This window comes from Aedes aegypti, chromosome 2 (genome assembly GCF_002204515.2).
Source record: "Aedes aegypti strain LVP_AGWG chromosome 2, AaegL5.0 Primary Assembly, whole genome shotgun sequence".
NCBI classification, from domain to species: Eukaryota; Metazoa; Arthropoda; class Insecta; order Diptera; family Culicidae; genus Aedes; species Aedes aegypti.
The window spans coordinates 409884771-409905085 of NC_035108.1; the positions used below are offsets into that span (position 1 = coordinate 409884771).

At 37.9% G+C, this 20315-nt stretch overlaps 1 protein-coding gene across 3 annotated transcripts in view; it reads left to right on the top strand.

Moving 5' to 3' along the window:
- The window catches only part of LOC5569062 (neural-cadherin), a 693697-nt gene that overhangs the window by 162481 nt on the left and 510901 nt on the right, over positions 1 to 20315 (top strand). For 2 of the 3 annotated variants that reach the window (XM_021847326.1, XM_021847328.1), the window contains exon 1: positions 7076 to 8729. The exons of the other annotated variant lie outside the window; for it this stretch is intronic. In XM_021847326.1, the coding sequence (XP_021703018.1) occupies positions 8678 to 8729 (52 nt within the window). In that variant the 5' untranslated portion in view covers positions 7076 to 8677. Of the gene's footprint in view, positions 1 to 7075; positions 8730 to 20315 lie in introns of those variants that run through there. 3 annotated transcript variants of the gene reach the window in all.

Genomic DNA, 20315 nt, shown 5'->3' on the forward strand with positions numbered 1-20315 from the left:
TTTATTACTTTTGAATGAAATATGCCGGTTAGTTATGCGCGATTTTTCACCAAGAACAAGTAGTCAGTAGAGGTAAATATAGTATTCTTGAAAACTTTCTTTTTTTTTAATAGAGAATTGCGAATACAGTGCCTTACCGATTTTGGCAACAAGGCGTGATTTTTATGTTGCCAAATTCGGGAATTTTTAAATGCGTATTTTTTTCAATGTTTTTATCTCTAAAAGTATCAGAAAATGCATGGCAACTTTAACGAATGATGTAAACAATGTCAAGGAGCCTTCTTCAGTTCAGATTTTGACCCAAAAGTATAAACATCATGATTACATGTACCATCTAAAAAGCATACTTGCTGTTCACAGTATAAGCCTAGTATTACTTTCAGTGGTCATTTGTGAGTGTTATAGAGTGCAAATGTGCAACTTTATAGCAAAACCATATTGAATATTTTTCAAGTGGGATTTCCTGAACATAGAGTGCAATTTTGGTTACCACACGTCTTATGTAGTGAACAAAATTCTAAATTGAAAAAAGTGGAAGTTCTTACCCATAACTATGCTAAAATCAATGTTATCACAATTTTAATGTAAGGTCAGGACTGAATAGAAAAAGAGTAGGTGAAAGATATCGATCAAATATGTACAGCAAGGCATCAAACATTATGGTCGTTTACTGAAATTTGGGAAATACTTTGTTGAGAGTAGCAAATGCATGATCAGAGAAATGGAAGGAATTTCTTGAAAAAAAAAATAAAGAAGTATTTTGTGCTGGAATTGTTGAAGCAACATGAGGAGTAATTTTCGAATCAAATGTTGGTGAAAATTGTTGAAAGTTATGCAGCTGAAATTTAAAATTTCTTGAGTTTCTTTTCTCACAAGAATACCGTGAGATTTTATAACGATTGCTTGAAGAAACTGCATGAGCATGGCAAACATGATTTTTTTTCAAGAATTTCACCAATTTATGCTTCTGATAAAAATCCGTTCGATACAATGGGGATACAATTTTCGATTTTATTTTTTCGGGATTGTAGCTTAGATTTTGCGAAATCAGTGGAAAAAATTGTAATACAGGTCGGACTCGATTATCCGGAGTATCGATTTTTTTTCACTCCGGATAATCGAATCTTCCGGATAACCTAATCCAGGCCTGCCCAACGTACGGCCCGCGACCTCATTTTGTGCAGCCCGCGGAAGGTTCGAAGATTCTGCTCATAATTGGCCCGTTGGCTATTCTACCAATCCGATGTTAAACAGAGCATACCAAGACTAACCGTTTTAATTTACAATTTAGTTTCAAGCTAACATTTAAGCTCGGTAATTGTTTATTTTGTGAATGATTTGAGTTATTAATTTTAGAATGTGGGTAAATTTTCAAACAAAATTTCACTAAATCAAGGCTCAAATTTTCACAGAACTTTGGAAGTAAATTTTACCAACAGCTGGGCGTGATTTAGAATGTAATTTTCTAAAATTCTGGGAAAGGTTACCATCTAACACCATGTAGGATTTTGACAGAATCTTGAGCAAAAAATTGTATTGAGAAGGTTTGTTTTTATACACTGGTAAGCATTCACAACGTTTTTAAGAAAGGATTTCGGAATGATTATTGGGTGAGATTTTGAAGGAATCCTAGACACGATTCTTGTAAAATCCTAAAAATTACAACCAAGATTTTCGTAAAAGCTTGTTCAGGGTTTTAGACATTCTGGGCAATTCTGATAATACTAGGTCGGGTTCTGGATGAATCCGGAGTATAATTTTATAAAATCCTGGGCATTATTCTCACAGGGTTTTAAATTTTTGGAGTACTCAGATCATTCAAAATATGATGGAATTTATTTCATAATTTTGAAAGAGGCTTTCACGATATCTAGCAGGATGTTTCATTATTTTTTCGTTTTTGTCAAATGAAAATTTCTTCGTTCACCAATTTTTGTCATATTTCTTGAACTTCGTTTGCTAACTTTGTTTATTTTATGAGAATATTACGAGCGACAAAAAATTTTGGAACTTAAGGCGAAAATACATCGAAGCTAAACCTCGATTTTTTCAAAAGCACAAATATAGGGAACTAAACAACCATTCGAGCTGAAAATTTGGTCGAATTGTCATCTGCTGGTGGTGACCAGTCGATCAAATTTACAGCGAACGATTGTCTAGTTTGCTAGATTTGTGCTTTTGAAAATCCATGGTTTGGTTTTGTCAGATTTCATGCATATATTTGAGCGTCCAAAAATGTGGCCCGCCACACAATTTTTTTTTCTACTATTCAGCCCGCGGTTCAAAAAGGTTGGGCAGGCCTGACCTAATCACTAAAAGAAAAATGAAAATCAACGATAAAAGAACTTAAATATTATCTGTTATCGTTGTTTTGTTTAAATGTAGCCAGAAATCATTTCTAGGAACGTTGGGGGGCTTGAAAAGAAAAAAAATTGTTTTGACCGGCATACACAAAAAATAACCTTTTTAAGCCCCTTTTTTCTTACCTACGTCCAAAACTGCAAAACCATTCATATTGTATATTTCAATACCAAATTATCTCAAATTTATGCATAAAAACTGAAAAACATGAATATCAAAAACCAAATTCCGGATAATCGAGTCTAAAATTCCGGATAATCGAGTCGCAGAATAATGTGTGAAATTTAACGTTTAATTTTGATAACAGTCAAAAAAATTAATGATTTTTTTATTTGAAAAAATGTTTACAAATATCTATGGTGAAAAGTGCCGTTAACATTCGATATTTTTCGCGACGTCTGTTTTGCTTCCATGGTCAGTTGTCAAATGATTTCTTTACACTCATGCACACAGTCAGTTGTCAAATGATTTCTTTACACTCATTGCACACAGCACGAACGGTGGAATGAATATCGAAAAACACAAAAAACTGTGGAATGAATGTCGTCTCATACGATGACATTTTCATGAATCACAAATTTTGCATAGAATTCAGAAATGTCCGACCATAAACAACAAGAATAGTCTACTCTTGCTTGTAAAGTCGATGTTGACACATCTGTATAAATAAAAACGGAGTAGTGTTTGTAATGTCACAAAATGGTTTGAAAACTGATGCAAGGGATCCGGAATAATTGCAAAAACGGTAGAATACATAACAATAACATAACAATAACATAACAATACATGACAGTAGCAATAATTTATACAGCTTGCCTGCTTTATGAGCCTTTACGTTAAACAATAACTGTCTTGCGAGTTCTACTCATAAGTATGTTCCACATTACGTTTCCAAGCTCACAATGGTCACCACTATTTTCATTTTAACTAATTTTCACTTTTTTTAACTCAAAACACCGGGTTTCAGTACTTGATAAGCAATTGAAAATATTTTTCAATGTGTTGCCAAAAACGGGTGTTGCTAAAATCGGGGGTAGACAAAAACGGGTGTTGCCAAAATCGGAAAGGCACTGTATTATATGAAAATGACATATTTTATTATTTATTGATTTTTTGCATTAACCTCAAATAACTCAAAAATGCCTGAATATCATGACAGACATTGTGGTTGGGAGTAGTTGCAAGGTTCTTATTTTATCATCAAAACGTATTTTTTTAAGAAAAAAATAGAAAATTTTGAAAACGACCGACAATTGTTCTTAGAAATGCTTGGGAAAAAAAAATTACATAAAGAATGTCGGTTCCCTTAGGAATATCGGAATGATCAATTTTGGCTCAGTTATTTAATAAGGTTAGAGTTGGATTTCATTGAAGTATTAAGAAGAAAAAAAAAAAAAAGTTTTGCAACTTAACGCTCAAAGAACATGAAGGATTCATTGTTTCTGTTTTAATATCAAGTACTATATTTTTTTTTTGGCAAAATCCAATATGCTTGTTAGTTTGAACCATCATCGGTGGTGAGAATGGGTCAAAAACGCATATATCTATGTTGATTATTGGGTAATTTTCGTAATTTGACTTGAAATGTTCTTTCAAATATGGGATTACGATTATGATTAAAGCATTTGCAAGTATTGAAACAATATTCTAAATTCGATTGAATTTCACTGATCTGTAATGTTGTTGTTGTTGTTGTTTGAGAGGGACTTTAACCTGAAGGTCATTTGTTCCTTGATCTGTAATATATGTATGAAAATTGACTCAATCTCACCCCATCGCAGGGGTCACATTCAGTCAAGGAAACTTTAATTATGAAAAGAGAACATAACAATGAATGTGATGGATAAAAATATGTATAAAATGTCCAAATGTTGTAAGTCCTTCTCAAAGTGTTATATTCTATGACATCCTAAAAAGTGCACTTTTAAAGGGCTACATTTTCAGGCTTTTTTCGATGATTCTTTTAAAATTTACTACTTGTCCAAGAGATCTATTAATATCATTATTAACTTTATTTGGGAGACTTTCAGCCCGTGGCTGGTTCATCTCCGTCCCAAAGAGGTTGGTATCTGTCGACACCTGGAAGGAATACCATTAAAATTGTATATTAATATTTCAAATGATTGCTAAGTTTATTAAAATTATGTTTTGACCCATTCTCACCCCCATCGAAGGTACCTTTAATTCTGAAAAGTCTTATTTTGTAGTTAAAAGTAAAGTAAAATTTCATAAGAATGATAAATAATTCAGTTATAATATAATTATTTATGCAACTAGTTACAAAATTATGATTTTTTCAGCACGAGTTGTACATTTATCCAACGAGGCTCACCGAGTTGGATAAGTACAACGAGTGCTGAAAAAATCGAGTTTTGCAACGAGTTGCATACAACATTTTTTGCTATTTCCAAAAATGCCGTTTCAGCTGACTGAACTTTAAAAGCACAAACAAACATTTCAGGAGAACCCACATGGTCATACAGCCATCCCTAATTTCATTTCAGTATTTTTCAATCATGTAAGCTGTGATACAGTAGTACCAATGAATGTCACAAATTTTCTCGCTCCCATCAATAGCTGACTACAAATGCTGGATGATTCGATCCCACATCAGAATCGCCAGCCTGTGTCGGTACCAGATCGCACAACGGATATAGATGGGTTTATTCTACGAACGACTTGAGGTCAGAATTCTCGGTCTCGTATGCCGAAGTGACAATTCTCGACTCGAGTGAAGTGACTCGCCGTGTAAACCAAATGGAAATCTGCGATCTGGCTCCGACAAAGGCTGGCGATTCTGATGTGGGATCGGATCGTCCAGCATTTGACGCCAGACGTGAAGTGACAATTGTCGACTCGCTCCCATTTGATTGAGGGGTCTATTTTGTAAATCGAACAGATTCATGCGACTCGTCCGTAATCACTTTCGATCAAAGCAAGCAAGCATATTTCAGATGTCACCCGTCGACTGCCATAGTAATCTAGTCACATAGAGTGACAATTGTCGAGAAACTCGAGTGACAGAGCCGTGTCGAGCGAATTGTTTGGTCGACAGTGACTCCAGTCGAGTCATTCTGGTCGATTCGACTTATAAAATAGACCCCTAACATTAATCCCCTCATGCCACCCGAGGTGAGAACGACTCAGCTCAACTTACACGCCGTGGTTGTTCAGTTGACGCCTATCAAAACAGTACTGAAAAGTACTACTTTTCAGCACCGAAAAGAGTGCTGAAAAGTAGAACTATTCAGCACTGCATCATTCGATAGGAAAAGTAGGCCATAATGTTGATCAACTTCTCAATGAAAAGTTGATTATTTGCAACGGAATTGCAACAAATTATTTTCATAAGATTCTGAAGAAGAAGGGGTGTTAAAATGAATACCTTAAGAATATCATCATGTTAAAAGGATTCGAAGAATGTGGTGGGTACACTCTCCACAGGCGCGCCCCTTTATCAGTCAAAATCAGATCCCTCGATAAAATCAAGAAATGAAACCAATATTGTCCATGAATCAGAATCCTAGTCCTCACTTCTTCAAACTAGAGAACCAAAGAAATAAAAGCTAAGAAAATGAATTGTTGAATTCGAATCAATTTTTCCTTGCCTCAAAATCATTCTCGGCCTACTGGGAAGACCGAGACTTGTCACTTTAATCAAGTTTGAAATGTAACAAGGACTAATAAGTGTTCCTTTGATAGCATCTTGTTTTCTTCATTTGTGGCAGTCAGGACTTGGGTTCACTGGTTGATCTTTACCCAATAACGCACCACGTAAAGGTGATCTACCCGCGTTATGGATACTCGGCTATGGATGGTACATTTCGTTTTCTTCAATCTTAGTTTTCGTTGATGTTTTCACTTCAAATGACCACCGTATCGACCCAAACTCTCTGATTTATGCTCTAAATCGTTCATACGTGATGAAAATTCACTGAAATTTTTTTTCCTCGGTAACAGGTACGGTGTGCTAATTTTATCACCCATCTTAATTTTTCCACCATTTCCCCTACAATGGTCTAGCTGAATATAATCCTCTACCGGGCAGGCCTTCCTGGAATTCTCGCGCTATTTAACACATTTCGATCATATGGAATGAATACCACAGCAAAGAATTCTTCCTACCCATTTTCCCCTAGAGCCCGCTGTGCAGTCCAGTGTCCACACCCATCATCGGTTGCAGGACAAGCAGCCCAAAAACGGGTGGCCTGGGGTCCGGTTGTGGGGTGCAATATCATGTTTGCTTTCTCCTGCAATCGGCTCGATTTTCGGTAGCCCTATCCCAACCCGATTCATATTTGCGCCTGGTTTTGCTTCCGCGCCGTTGTCATTCACCGCGTCCCCTCCCAGAGACCTTCATGTGGATGCATTGCACATGTGGATTGAGGAATGCAGCATCTAGGATAACAACAAAACCTCGAGAGGAAAAGAATGAGCGGGCGAAAACGCTCGGCTCTCTTATTGTGCCCGATCCGAGCCGAATTCACTCTCGTTGACCACTGTTGCATTTGTTCGACTGCTGCACCCCGCGTCTGCGCTCATGAGAGGACACGAGTTTTTTCCGATTTTTCCTTGCGGTTCGATGGAAAGCTCGCTCTCGGGACGAGTTCGTCGAAAAAGCTCGGTTACGGTGAAGCCCCACAGGAGAGCAGTCGGTGTCTCGGACCTGGTGACGTCCAAGATGATTGCAGCAGCTGGATCAAGATCAAGATGATTCGGCTCTCAGTTTGTGTCTGCCTGCATCTGGTGATGGTTGACAATCTGGAAAATTGGTTGCGATAGATTGGAAAATTGTTACCGGAGCGCTTTTGGTGGAGGCTCGGTTCGCCCGGTTTGGCCCAGAGAGGTGTCTCACGATTGAGACGCGCGGTCGCTGTTACGATTTCAGTGTTTGATGTCATGCAGGAGTGCATATAGCGATGTGAGCTGAAAGGATTTCGCTCGGCTCCAACAAGGATTGCCCAAAAAGAAAAACAAATCAAATCCACATCCGCTTTTCCGGGTTTCCGGTTTTGTAGGCTTTGGCGGATGTGAGCTTATACTCAATACATATGAATAGATCTTCGTTATATAACCTGAGATGTGAGGGTCTTATACCTGTGCGAATCTTGTGAGTTGTTGTGCCAAGTGTTGCTATCTATGGTTAGTGCAAGAAAATACCGATCCATCATTCAGTGCATTGTAGTGAGAAGGGATACGGCTCAAAGCATGTGAGTCAAGTTGGTAGAGAGGCATCTTTGTGCATCGACACATCCCAGCAAAGCGCAAAACTTCATATCGTCTCAAGAGCCGTTCGCTTTGGGAGGTTCCCTGCATATTGCATCGTCAAGTGTTCAGTGTGTGGTTCAAAGCAAGTGAGGATAAGAGCAGAAAAAAACATCAAGGACAACAAGTTTGTCGAGTGTGAAATTGAAAACAACAACTCCCTCCAACCCGTCCCTTGTTGGCAGTTTCGTGGAGTTCTTCGCGCATGTAGAGTTGCACAACCGTCCGATTTTGCCCAGAAAGGATTACATTCGTACCGGGAAGTCTAATCTTCCGACCCACCGCAGAAAAAGAGGAGATTGTGTAATTATAATTGCATCAACATAAATAAAAGTGGATTTTCCTGGAGCAAAAAGTTTAAACGGTTCCATCCTCCGGGGCACAGGCAGTTAGCTAGGTGGATACTGTGAAGTGATTTTCATCGGTTTGAAATCCTGTTTTCATTACATTTCCTAGCTATTTCGGTGGAAAGCAGAGTAACGTGGTATACAGCATGTTGGTACGTTTCTAGAGGATGCTCTGACATAATCTTGTTGGATGCCGTGTTCGGGTGCTTCTCTCTATCTGCGGAAGATATCTTTTATCGAGTGAAGCGTGGTTCCATTGAAAAGGCGGCAAAGTGAAAAAGTTGTTGAAATTAAATAAATTAAAAAAGTTTCGGCTTCGGCTTGCGTGGCCCCAGTTTGGGCTTTTGTAAGTGAAAAAGTGAAATTCGCGTTTGCTTGGCTGTTCATCATAGTGAACCTATTCAGAGCAAGTCCGGGGAAAACGCGCCAACTTCAGAGGCGAAACTTGGTGAATGGATTTCGACTCTGATATGGTGGTTTGTGGATGATACGTTCCAGTGATTAGGAATATTGTGGATCAAAGGGAGCTACTGGTAGTGAAAGATAGAAGATCCCGGGCGTTGATAAAACAAATTTTCGGGAAAGGTGGTGCGAAAACTGGAGCTGAAGTTGCTATAACTGGCCGTGGATGTGATTGCACGATGTGCATTGAGCCTGACCTGTGGTTTTGACTAGTGGTAGTAGTACAACTGATTGCCGTCGTTATGGTTGACCCACTGAAAATATTTTGGGTACTGACAAACAGCACTTATTTAGGTGAGTTGATTTTTTTTTTGAGTAGAGATAAGCTTTTTCAATGAAATATAAGGTATGATTCACGATAGTTTATTGATTAACTACTAACTACTTGAAAAAAACTAAAAAGCCTCTATTTTTTAAATCGTCAAACCTCGGCGAATTTTAACATTAACATTAATATCCAGTTTAGCAAAATTCTATTTCTATTTTATTAGACATTTTCATCGCATTCAACAAAATTAATCGTTGGGCAAGAAAACAATAAAACTCCTTCAAATATTTTACATCCCTCTCTCATTAAAGGAACTAAAAGTAGAGTTTAATACATATTTTATACCTCCTTATTACGCTCTTATTGCTAAGTTTTTGACAGATACGTGTATTTCGACCATTGCTTGAAACTTTTTTCAACCTCAGTTACTCACATTCATTGTGGATCCCGCGGACATTCTTTCAAAGAACTGTCTTCTTCGAGGGTTCTTGCTATAGTTTCACAAAAAAAAATCTCCATAAACTTTTGAAGAAATTGCTCTAGTGTTTTGCTCAAGGGCAAATCCATTCATTATATTCAAAATTCATTCGAAGCTAACTGAAGATATCCAACAGAATCCATCCTGAATTATACCAATAGTTACTCAAATGCTCCCACAAAAATTGTTCGATTATTTTTTAAGAACTTTCACTAATTATTTCAGAATTTGTCCTAGGGATTCTCTAGAAGGATCTTCAAGACATATTCTTACTAAAAATTTTCCAAAAAATAACTATCGGAAGGAAGCAACCAAAGCTATTTCTTTGTGTTTTCAGTAACGCTTCCATGAACTCTTGGACTTTTTATTTAATCCCAAGAATTTTCTATTAAATACCTAAGAGATAACAATAACAAATTTCTACAAATCTTTCAATTATTTCTATAGAAACTGTTCCTGAATTCTTTACAGCAGTAACTTAAGAACCACTGAATTCTTGCAAATCTTTTCACATGAGCTTATTTTGTAATTCTTATTGAAATCCTTCCAAAGAATTTTCATGAAATCCATTACGAAATCTCTTTAGGTGGTTGGTACTGGAGGAGTTCCTCTTTTTCAAATATAATAATCATTTTATACTACATCAACACATGTCATACAAATCTGATATATGCAATCATGCACCCCAATCACCATCAATCAAAATTCAATAAATAAGCTTAATATGTTGTAGATTTGCTTCCGGTGGTTGAACACAATCGATGTCTGGTACATGAAAACATTTTCGTACCTATATCTAACCAGTCTCCTCTTGAAATATCTGTCTGCTTAGTGCTTAGCTTTTTCGCCCATAGGCACTAGAGTGGTATTGTGCGTGTCTGGCAAACCAAATCTAAGTGCTTCAGTTGGCAAGGATTCGTCCATCCAATCGAACATCTGTTTGGAAACTGAAATCGAATGAACTTGTTTGCTCGAGTAGAAAAATACTTATAGCTACTGGAGATAAAGGTGAAAATTTCTGGCGGTGATTTGTGCCGAGTTTCAAAATTGGGTGTGAATTGATGTGATGATCAGAATTGTTTTGCTAAGGTAGCCTTTCCTTTCAACTAAAATTGAGAATGTTCTGAACTTCATATTTTGGTACGGAAGTATATTTCAGCAATCTGAAGGGCTTGAGCTTGAGTTTGATTGGTCGCCCGTAGCTGCTTCTCCAGTATCACCAAATTAGCTGCACTTACACAAGAATCGAACCAGATAAATGATTGGAACTAACAGACACTTTCAGTGTATAAGTGCTGATGATCCTCTAAGGCAAAAATGGTTCCTGTCATATCAGGTTGTTGGCCAATGAGGGGAAGGGGGACGATATATCCGATTTTTTTTTTATTTTGTGTAAAACTAGTTCAGCTTTCCAATGATGCAAAAACTTTCGAAATCGTTGATTATAAACACAATGCAAATTCAGTTTTGAATTGTCAAATATTTTTATTTTTTAAAAAATTAAGCTCCTATGTTTTCTCTTTTCAAAACCATGTCATCGTGAAGGGACTATTGAAGAAATTTCTGAGTATGGCAGTTTGAGTGAGCCAACAATTGTCAAAAATCGAGGAATCCTCAATAAAACCAACCGAATTTTTGCATGAAATTCATGCTTATTTTCCTCATTTTGTTCAGGTTTTTACATTTTTTTTTACTGACTAATATGGTCGGCCAAAGGACTTTCAACTTTGGTTGAATTTAATTTTGATAATGGATTAAGTTAAATTGAAATTGCTCTACAGTTTGGCTCTTCGGAGCGCCGGTAATTTTAAAAATTTGAAAACTTACTAATTTACTTTATCAAACTACTGTTTACGAGAACAAATACAAAATTTAATAACCTAGGGAGGTGCGACCATAGCGCGGACGACTAGCTGGTCTGACGTGTGGCAACGAGCCCTGTACCTACCTCTCGATAGACTCACTTAAGCGATCCTCGAGAGTCTGTATCTCGGCCAGACGGTGGATCTCATAATTTTGCATTCGCCTAGGCGCATTCAGTGCCATTCTCAGATACTTGTTCTGGACCCTCTGGAGCTTAAGGTGATGTGTTTTAGCGCAGCTCTCCCAGACTGGCATTTAATTTGTTTGTAGACAGCAAGTTTGTTCTTTTGGGACAGTGCCGACCTTCCGGTTTATGAGGGGATACAATATTCGCAGCATCGTGCTGCACCTCGTGGCCGTTTTGTCAACTTGTTGTCGAAAATTCTGCTTGCTGTCCAAAGTCAAACCTAGATAATCGGCCTAGTTGGACCATTCCACCGCTGTGCCGTTTAGGGTGATTTAGCAATCCTCCAGCTGGTGAGGTATTCTGTCAAGACATCCAGGCCTCGTTGGAGTTTTGCCTTGAACGCTCTGATTACTCTTCCGCTGTAGACGTTGAAGGTGTCATCTGCGAACAGAGACAGCGTGCCGCCTCCTGGGAGTGCGGGCATATCGGAGGTGAACAGGTTGAATAGCAAAGGCCCAAGAATACTGCCCTGGGGAACGCCTGCGATGATGTCGTGCGCATCGGAAATTGCTCCGTTTAGCGAGACCCGGAATGTCCTCGCTGACAGATAGATTTCACCAGGTAGCTAGGAAGATTGTACTGGTGAAGCTTGTCAGACATTGTCGAATGCTTTTCAAACATCGAGAAGGCCAACGCAGAGGTTTTTGATAAGGACTTGTTTGGATGTTGGTGACTCACGACAGTTGACCGTGTCGGAAATCAAACTGTTCCTCGAGCAGGATGTTGTTTTGCTCAACAGAAGCAAGAAGTTGGCGATAAACTGACCTTTGGAAAAGCTTTGATGACGCTGGGAGAAGGACGAATTTAGCTGACTTCCAGGACGATGGGAAGTAGCTAAGCCGGATCACCGTGAGGTGATCGTAGAACTGGACACTCAAGTGTTCGAGTTCCAAGTTTATGATGCAATCGAAACCTGGGGCCTTCATCTTTTTGGAGGATTTAAAACAGGTCGAGAGTTCGTCAGATGTGATCTCCTACTACTTCGAAAATTCGTGGGGAATCTGATGGAGGTTGTTTGCATGCTCATTAACAGCAGCTTCATGTTGCGTCCAAGATTATGTGAGCTGACGAAATGTCGACCTATTTCGGCAGCCTTCTCAGCAGGCGTTATCAAGAGATCTATGGGGCCATGGGTCTAGGCTTGGTTATTAAGATTTTTATTAGCTCCCAAAACGGCTGAGTCTGGAAGAGCGCGGATCTTATTAGCAAAATTTTGATTTCTGAGGTCCAATATTCTGGCCTTGATAATTGTGTGCATCCGATTGATTGACATCGGATTTAAGGACAGGCATCCCAGTTTGCTGGTACTGCCTGCGGATGGTGTTACGAAGTTGGATCAAATCTTTAGTAAGTCTATCAATTGGTACATTTTGCTCACCTGACTGGTTGCCGACACGTGCCGTTCTCTGGCCTGGGAGATGGCCTCTTCGATGGCCTGCAGCTGCCGATCGATGTCATCAGGTGTCTCGGGTCGCACCTCGTAGTCGACTTGGGTGTCGACACACTGCCGGAACTGGTCCCAGTTGATACGATGATAGTTGCACCGAGTTGTGAGACGCTAGATGATCGAGGACCCAACTTCAGCCACCACCGGATAGTGGTCCGAGCTGAGTTCCTGGTAGACGACCGGTTGGGAGATGTTTACCACGTTGGTGATGAACAGGTCGATGATGGCAAGGGCTCCGGATCAGCCCAACCGGGTGTAAGCATCCGGGCCCAAGATGTTGAAGTCACCTTCCTCCAAGCCTTGCTGCAGGATTACTCCGTTTCGATTTCTTCGGGGGTTTCTTCCGGGGTTTAGGGAAATTACGGCTGCTGCCCTCGTGGTTGAAACCGCAGTTGGCACACTTCGGGGAACTTGGTCCACTAGCAGTGAGGCAAACTGGTTGTTTGCCAGCAATCTGTTGTTGTACGTCGCCGGATTGGCATCTTCATTTCGCGCGCTTCGGCGCACTTGTTTGCCCGTTGTCGGCCAGCGGGGCAGGGTTCGGAGCGGAATCCGCCCTCTGCTTACAATTGCGACTCATCGCAAATGTTATGAGCCACGGTTGGTCTGCTGCTACTTGCTACAGGCTCTTTCGCTAGCCACACCAAAGAGGTATGATTGTGCCGAGGAGCAGAGAGCATAAATTTGAACATTTTGAAAGATCAAGTATAAATAGTACGCCGGTCTCAGTGAGAATTACCAGACATCATGTAAACGCACTTCATTTCAAGAGCTTGAGATCAGCTTGCCATGAGCGCACAAATATATCCGCGCGCTTGAGCACGGGCTATGATGAGACACAATTTTTTTAGATCTCATGTAGCAATGTACTAGCTCGAACGATCATATCTGCACTGGCTCATGCGCCGTCTCAAGAGAAAATCTCAATGTGACAGCGCATTTGAGACTCGTAGACGAAAGATTCAGAAGCAAGAAAAAGGGATTAAACAATGGATCAAATTGTCCGCATACAGTTTAAAAGGCTGACATTTTCTATCGATGCGGTTGGGATTCTAGCAACTGTGTTTACCACCGAATAAGCACAGTCATAGACCAAAGCCGTATGCTTCCGTGGGATTATTGTACTACCGTTTTGCATCGAATTCCCGGACGCTTCGAAAGCCGGACACTCAGTAAAATTTCAGCTATTTTAACATGCATTTGTGCTTGAATTTTAAATCTTTATATACGAATCGATGCCTGACTTTAAGTTCTACATGATGATGTATATTTCATTGAGTTCTGTTTGATCTTTCGACCTTGACGCTTGCTTTTGCCGGAGCGAGCGACGAGGGCAGGATCAAACATGTCGCGCGTCGATCTCGTAAGTGAAAAAGTGACGTGATCGGGGAGTTCGGTTGGAGTAAGTTAAAAAGTGCCGCGATCGGTTCGTTCTTTTTGATCTTTCGACGACCTTGACGCTTGCTCCTGGGCAGTGCGTCAAGAAAGCCCGAGCTGTCGTCCGTGTTTTTTTTCGGGTCGCGCGCCTATTTTTTTTTTTTTTTCTGAGTGCTAGCCGAGCAAACGAGTGAAGCTGAAAGTGGATTGTGGCTGCTCAGTCAAGGATAACGGATCAATTGGTGAGCTCGTTTCATGCTACTATTTCTAATCTATAAAATATGTATGACTGCACATTTAATCGTTACAATGGTGGGATGTAAATATGATGTTTCAACAAACTATGGATGGTTCGTCACTGTGAGTGTCGACACAAACTCTGATTCATGATTTATTTATGTTTAGCATTTTTTTTTTTTCAGAACACCCCTTATATACCTTTATTTTTGTAATTAAAAAAAACTTTGAATGGTTCGACACTACAAGTGTAGACTTGCGAAAGGTTCACTTTATTCAACAAACTTTGGATGGTTCGCCACTGTAAGTGTCGGCATAAGAATAAGAGTGTTCTATGATGTCCCAACCAATTGAGTCTTTTGTTTCTTTTCAAATGAGTAAAATATAATAACACATGCTTTCGTAGCTGTAGGAATGTTACATTTAGGTATTTGTTCAACAAACTTTGAATGGTTCGTCACCTCAAGTGTCGGCATAATTTTCCTCTACATAGAAATTATATGAACAATTATATTTACGTAAAAGCATGTATATATCTCACAAATCATTGTTCATCATGGTCTAATCGCTTATCAAAGTGAATCCTTTGACCCAACGATCCTCCCCATTAACAAACATCCCTCCCAGTAACCTTTGTGGAGATGCAGAGGCAAACACGGTCTCCAAATAGCAAAGGTTACACACTAACATTCCTTCTCCAAATCCTACCTGACTGCAAGGACGTGGCCGGCGCCGTTATTGACCTTGTATAAATACAGGCACTGAATTATGCACACTGAAGAAGATTATGGCCAATCCCAGCTGAACTTCTAGTTGATTCTTTGTGCATTTTCACTGACTTCGGTCAATCACGGAATAGCAACCATTGATATGTGTAGTCAGTCTAAGCTAAACTAAGCTAAGCTAAGCTACATGATGATGTATATTTTATCATAGCAACCTGGTAAATTAATTGTTAAAAACTAAAAAAAACAAAGTCGTGTCACATTGAACGTAAGTTTTCGCTCTGGTTAGGTCGGAGTTTTAGATTCGTTACTTGAACGAATCTTTTTTTTTTAAAGTGTTGAAGCCCATTGTAGTGATATTAATCATTATTAGTCAATTTTAATGTTTTGAGTGATGTTTTCGTATAGTTAAAAGTACTATAAACTGCTTGAGTATTCAGTATTTGTAAAAAAAATCTAGTGTCCGGGTTTTGAAGCATCAAATTCTAGCGTTTCGAAAACCGGATACACCATGCTTCATAGTGATTTTTAAGAGAAGATGAAGAAAAAATCACTCTTTACCAATAATAAGAGTGCAAATTATTGTTTTATGGTGGCTGCAAACTTTACAAAGCTTAGGAAAGTGATTGGCTATGAGTGAGCGAGTGTTTAATTGAACACAAATGTATGTTTTAGTCTTGCACTACATTTAGTGATGGTGCTCTGATAATTTAATCTATTTTTTTTCTAAATCGAAAAAAAAAAACATGCTGAGCGAAAAGGGTAAGTGATGAATATTTAAAAAGTGCTGTTCAGTAGTCATATACTCGTCCAGTGGGGGAAACAGAATGTAGCTTCAACGCTAGGAATTCGATCCACGCTTCTGTTTAACTAGTTCTATCGAAAACAGAAGATGCATGCTTTCTGCATAGAAGTTGTACTCATTCTACTACTTACAATAAGCTTCAATCGAATATGATTGATTCCTAATCGTTGAATGATAAATTAATAGATAAAAACATATTAATATAACTCCATTATAGTGGCTTAAAGCCTTAAGTAGATTCACGCCTAAGCTGCGACTGTTGCTTCTTGTCTGTAGTTAATATAATGGATTTTACAGTAGTTTTGTTTGTTTATTTTAATTGTATTGAATCTTTATTATGTTTGTACAACGTGTCAGTAAAATTTCTCATAAATATTTATAAAATTCAAAGGGATTATTGATAATTTCAGAATGTCCGGGTTTCGAAACAAAAGTGCCCGGAATTCGAAACAGTCACTATTCAGTGTCCGGATTTCGAAGCAAGACATGCCACATATTTAATGTATTTTTAATGGTTTGTAGCCCATAAATAGTTTTTTTCAATTAATTTTTGCTCTCAAAAGACAGTTGTTTTCACGCTTCAACAAAATGTTTCGTCCCTTAATTTGAAATTCTTCGAAAAATATTAGATTGAAGGTGTCTAGGTGCTTAGGGGTCCGGATTTCGAATCAAAACGGTAGGCAAACATAGATGCATGAAAGTACTCCTAGCAAGCGAATGTGACGAGCTTCACGAGATGTCTCATGAGACTCGCTCACTGGGATATATTTTGTACGTATCGGCATCTCGGGCCTCACATAATGTGTGAGATGCGATATGAAATATCGCATGGCACACTAGCTCATTTAGGTATACATGAGAAATACGACACTCTGAGAATTACTCATTATCCAAGAACTACTTGGGGCACAGTTCATCGGCTCTGCAAGCGTAGCGAGTGACATTTCACTTTGTGAAAAAGGATAATGGTTACAAATGCTTCTACAGTTCGGTCCTAAAGGATTTTAAAAAATGTTGGGCTCAAAACTTGTTTCATTAAGTTTTCAGCTCAACGTTTTCTTAAGGTTATTCAACATCGGTTTTGAGTATTAATCTTCAGATCGAATTTCGAATAAGTGATCTTTTTAATGGTTTTATGGAACAAGTTAAATGCTTAAAAAGGTTCATTTAATCATGTTCCACTAAGTGTGAGATTACCCAAAATGTTGTTGAAGTATAGTTTGTAAGATATACATGCATCATCAGTAATCTTTCGATGGTTTTTGAACAAGATTCACAACCGTAATGAGTCATAGACAGTTGTTTTCCGAATAATAGTAGTAAAAGCTGATATTTTTAAGTCCAACTTCTGATAAAAGTTATACCTGAACTTCGATATGACCAGTTTTAAGCGGAAACACCCGTTAAACGTTGGTTCATTAGGATTCAACCATAAGTTAGTTTTATATAGTTTTATGGATTATGAAGATAATCTCCGAGAAATCACTAGTAGACTGTAGGCAAAAATTGTGTAGTTTGATTCAAAATGAGGGAGTTTATATTTTTATGAGCCTGCATGCGTATAATCCATATTGATTTAGCCTTGAAAGCTTATTGGCTATGCTTGTAAAAACTTTTTGTAACACAGTTCTTGAATAACTCTAGCAAATTTTTGGACTCCATACTTCATTCATTATGCTTTGCCGGATCTGCCTGGGCATAAATCTTATTCCTAAATCACCGACACATAATTGGTAACACCTGTTTATTCGAAGGCCTTTAATGGGAATTTTCGGATAACTGTACAATCGATGAACTCAAAACTTGTCGTTGAATTTGGTTTACCATAACTATATGAGCCTGCATGAGTGCGAACCTGATTTATTAATGTTCTAGAGATTACTCGTTTGTTTAAGACGGCTTAACTTAGATCATTACGGAGAACATAGACATCTCTAAAATGTTCTATAGTCGAGCACATGCTGCAATGTTCTGAGTTTACAAACTGTCATAAGTATTTGCTTAACCAGTTGTTCCCAACCGTTTCAGAGTTAAGGCCCCCTTTGAGGTCTGACACACATTCCGCGGCTTATAGAAAATTACTCTTGAAAAGTATTTAAATTGTTGATTCATCGAAATTAAAAAAAAGTATCTTGATATTTTTTTTTCTAAGATATTCTATTGAAGTGTTTGAAGTGATTATCAAAAAATTTCAAAAAACTTTGTTAATGAAAAAGTAATTAATGTCAGATCATGAACCCATTCAGAACAAAATTCACAATGGAATCGTGAATTCAAAAATTCGCTTCGAAAATCTCGAACATCAAAATTAGTTCTACAAAAAACGAAACGATAAAAATATCTTATGAGAAAGCCGCCAAAGTACCTTGAACCAAGAAATATTAAACAACCTGGCATTACATTTGTTTTATGATTGCGTCTGAAATTCTCCAAGGATTGTAAAAAAACAAGCAACAAGCACCATTAGAGGAGCCCACATCTCAGCAAATCGAAGTTGGCGGAATTTCAATATTTTAATGTGATGACGATGTTTGTTATTCTTTAGATATTTATTGTTTTTTGTTGTATTTTCTCACAAATAACAAATTTTACCATGATAGTATATTTTGTTATTGATTAGTTATTACATGACTTTCAAGTATAAAATACCAATGACAAATTTTGCTATGATTGTATGTTTCGCTATTGATGAGATACCGTTTTGATTCATATTACGGACACTTAAGGACTCAGGGAAATATAACCCAGCAAAGAGCATACAAAATAAATCATTCTGTATGATTCCTTAGCGCTATCGAGCGTCCTAAGCCCTTTACTTTCGAACGGTGGGTGAAGAATACGCTTCCGCAACTTCAATAATTTTAAATAAATCAAAATGTGTGGCCTTTTCATGATTCTGATTCCGGACGCTTCCTCACTTTTGCCTCATATTCCGGACATTTTGAATCGAATTCCGGACAGCTCATGATAATCATTAATGGAACAGTCAAATCATCAATCGAAATCGTTAAACCACCAAAGAGACATCTAAGGTAGTTGGGCATTATAAATTATCAAAGATATTTATGGAAAAAGTTAACTAAAACGAGCCTTGGAATTAAGAACTTTTGAACAGCAAAAATTGAAACATTTCGCGTGAAATGTTTCCCATACAAAGTAGAGTGTCCGGAATTTGAAGCTGTCCGTAATATGAATCAAAACGGTATTTATGTCATTTACTTATAACATAATAATGGTTAAACTAGGTATGATTGCAAAATTTGTTCTTATTTTACCATTATTTTGTTATTCACCAGATTTTAGCCCTGAAAACATTTACAAAAATTTGTTTCTTCAGCAACATCCATCATGAAGATTTGTAGAATGAGTTTTTACTATGGTATGACAAGTTTGTACCTATATTACAGTACTAACGTGTTCGGAACTTTTTTTTTTTTAATTTTTTCCATAGTAATTTTCATATAAACCTACTCTATCTATGGGCCAATTCAAAATCATCACCTAGGAAGCTGAAAATTTTACAGAACTCTACTTTTGTGGGGAGGATGGCAAAAAAGATGTAGGAGATTTGATTTTCAAACATTTTTAAATTATGAATCGCCCTTAACTACACTCTAAGCGATTCATTGCCCTAAACTTTTTTCAATATGCAAAGATTTGCATAGTTCATAAATTAAGCCTGTAGATCTGAAGTTTTCAAGGAAATGGATTTGAATTTTAAACTTCTACCCACCTGAGCTCGTTGGCTTAGAAGTTTAGTTGATTAAATTGCTCGTCTAGTATACAAGAGTCGTAAGTTCAAATCCTACCTGAGCACTAGTAAACCCATCTGGTCTCTTAGATTTTTTTTTTGTTCCGTCCATGTTTACTACGCTCAATGATTTCATTATTTTAATCAGGATGTTGGATGTACTTTACTCGATTTGGAAACTCCTAAATAGATTGCCCAAGCTGTTACCGTATAAACCATAGTCAATAGATATCTAGAGAAATCATGAAGAAATATTATAATGCTATCTGAACACTCACTCAAAGTCTGTTCCTATAGTGAAATCGAAAGTTTCAAACACGAAAAGCACTTCATTTGAATGTTAAAATTTCATGTTGAAACAATATTCCCATGCAGTTTTGATTGTAAATCTTGTAAAGTTACACGCAAAGAACTAATTTAAAGTTATTGAAAATATTTAAATAAAAAAAACATCATTTGCCCGTGTCCATACCACGTTCAATTTCAATTCCTTTCTAGCGGAAGTAAAATCTCATAAAAATGGAAATGAAGTGTACAGTTCACTTCTCTTTCAATGGGAGCTAGCTTTCAAGGTCAAAGAAGAGAGCAAAAAAAAAATACGATACGAACAGCTTCCATTTAGCATCTCAAACTGAACCGGAAATTAACGGAAAACCGAAATTTTCCTCACCATAGCCGTATGAATAGCCCGGGGAAAACTATGCGCGCTGTATTATCGTATTTAAAATCTATAGCCATAACC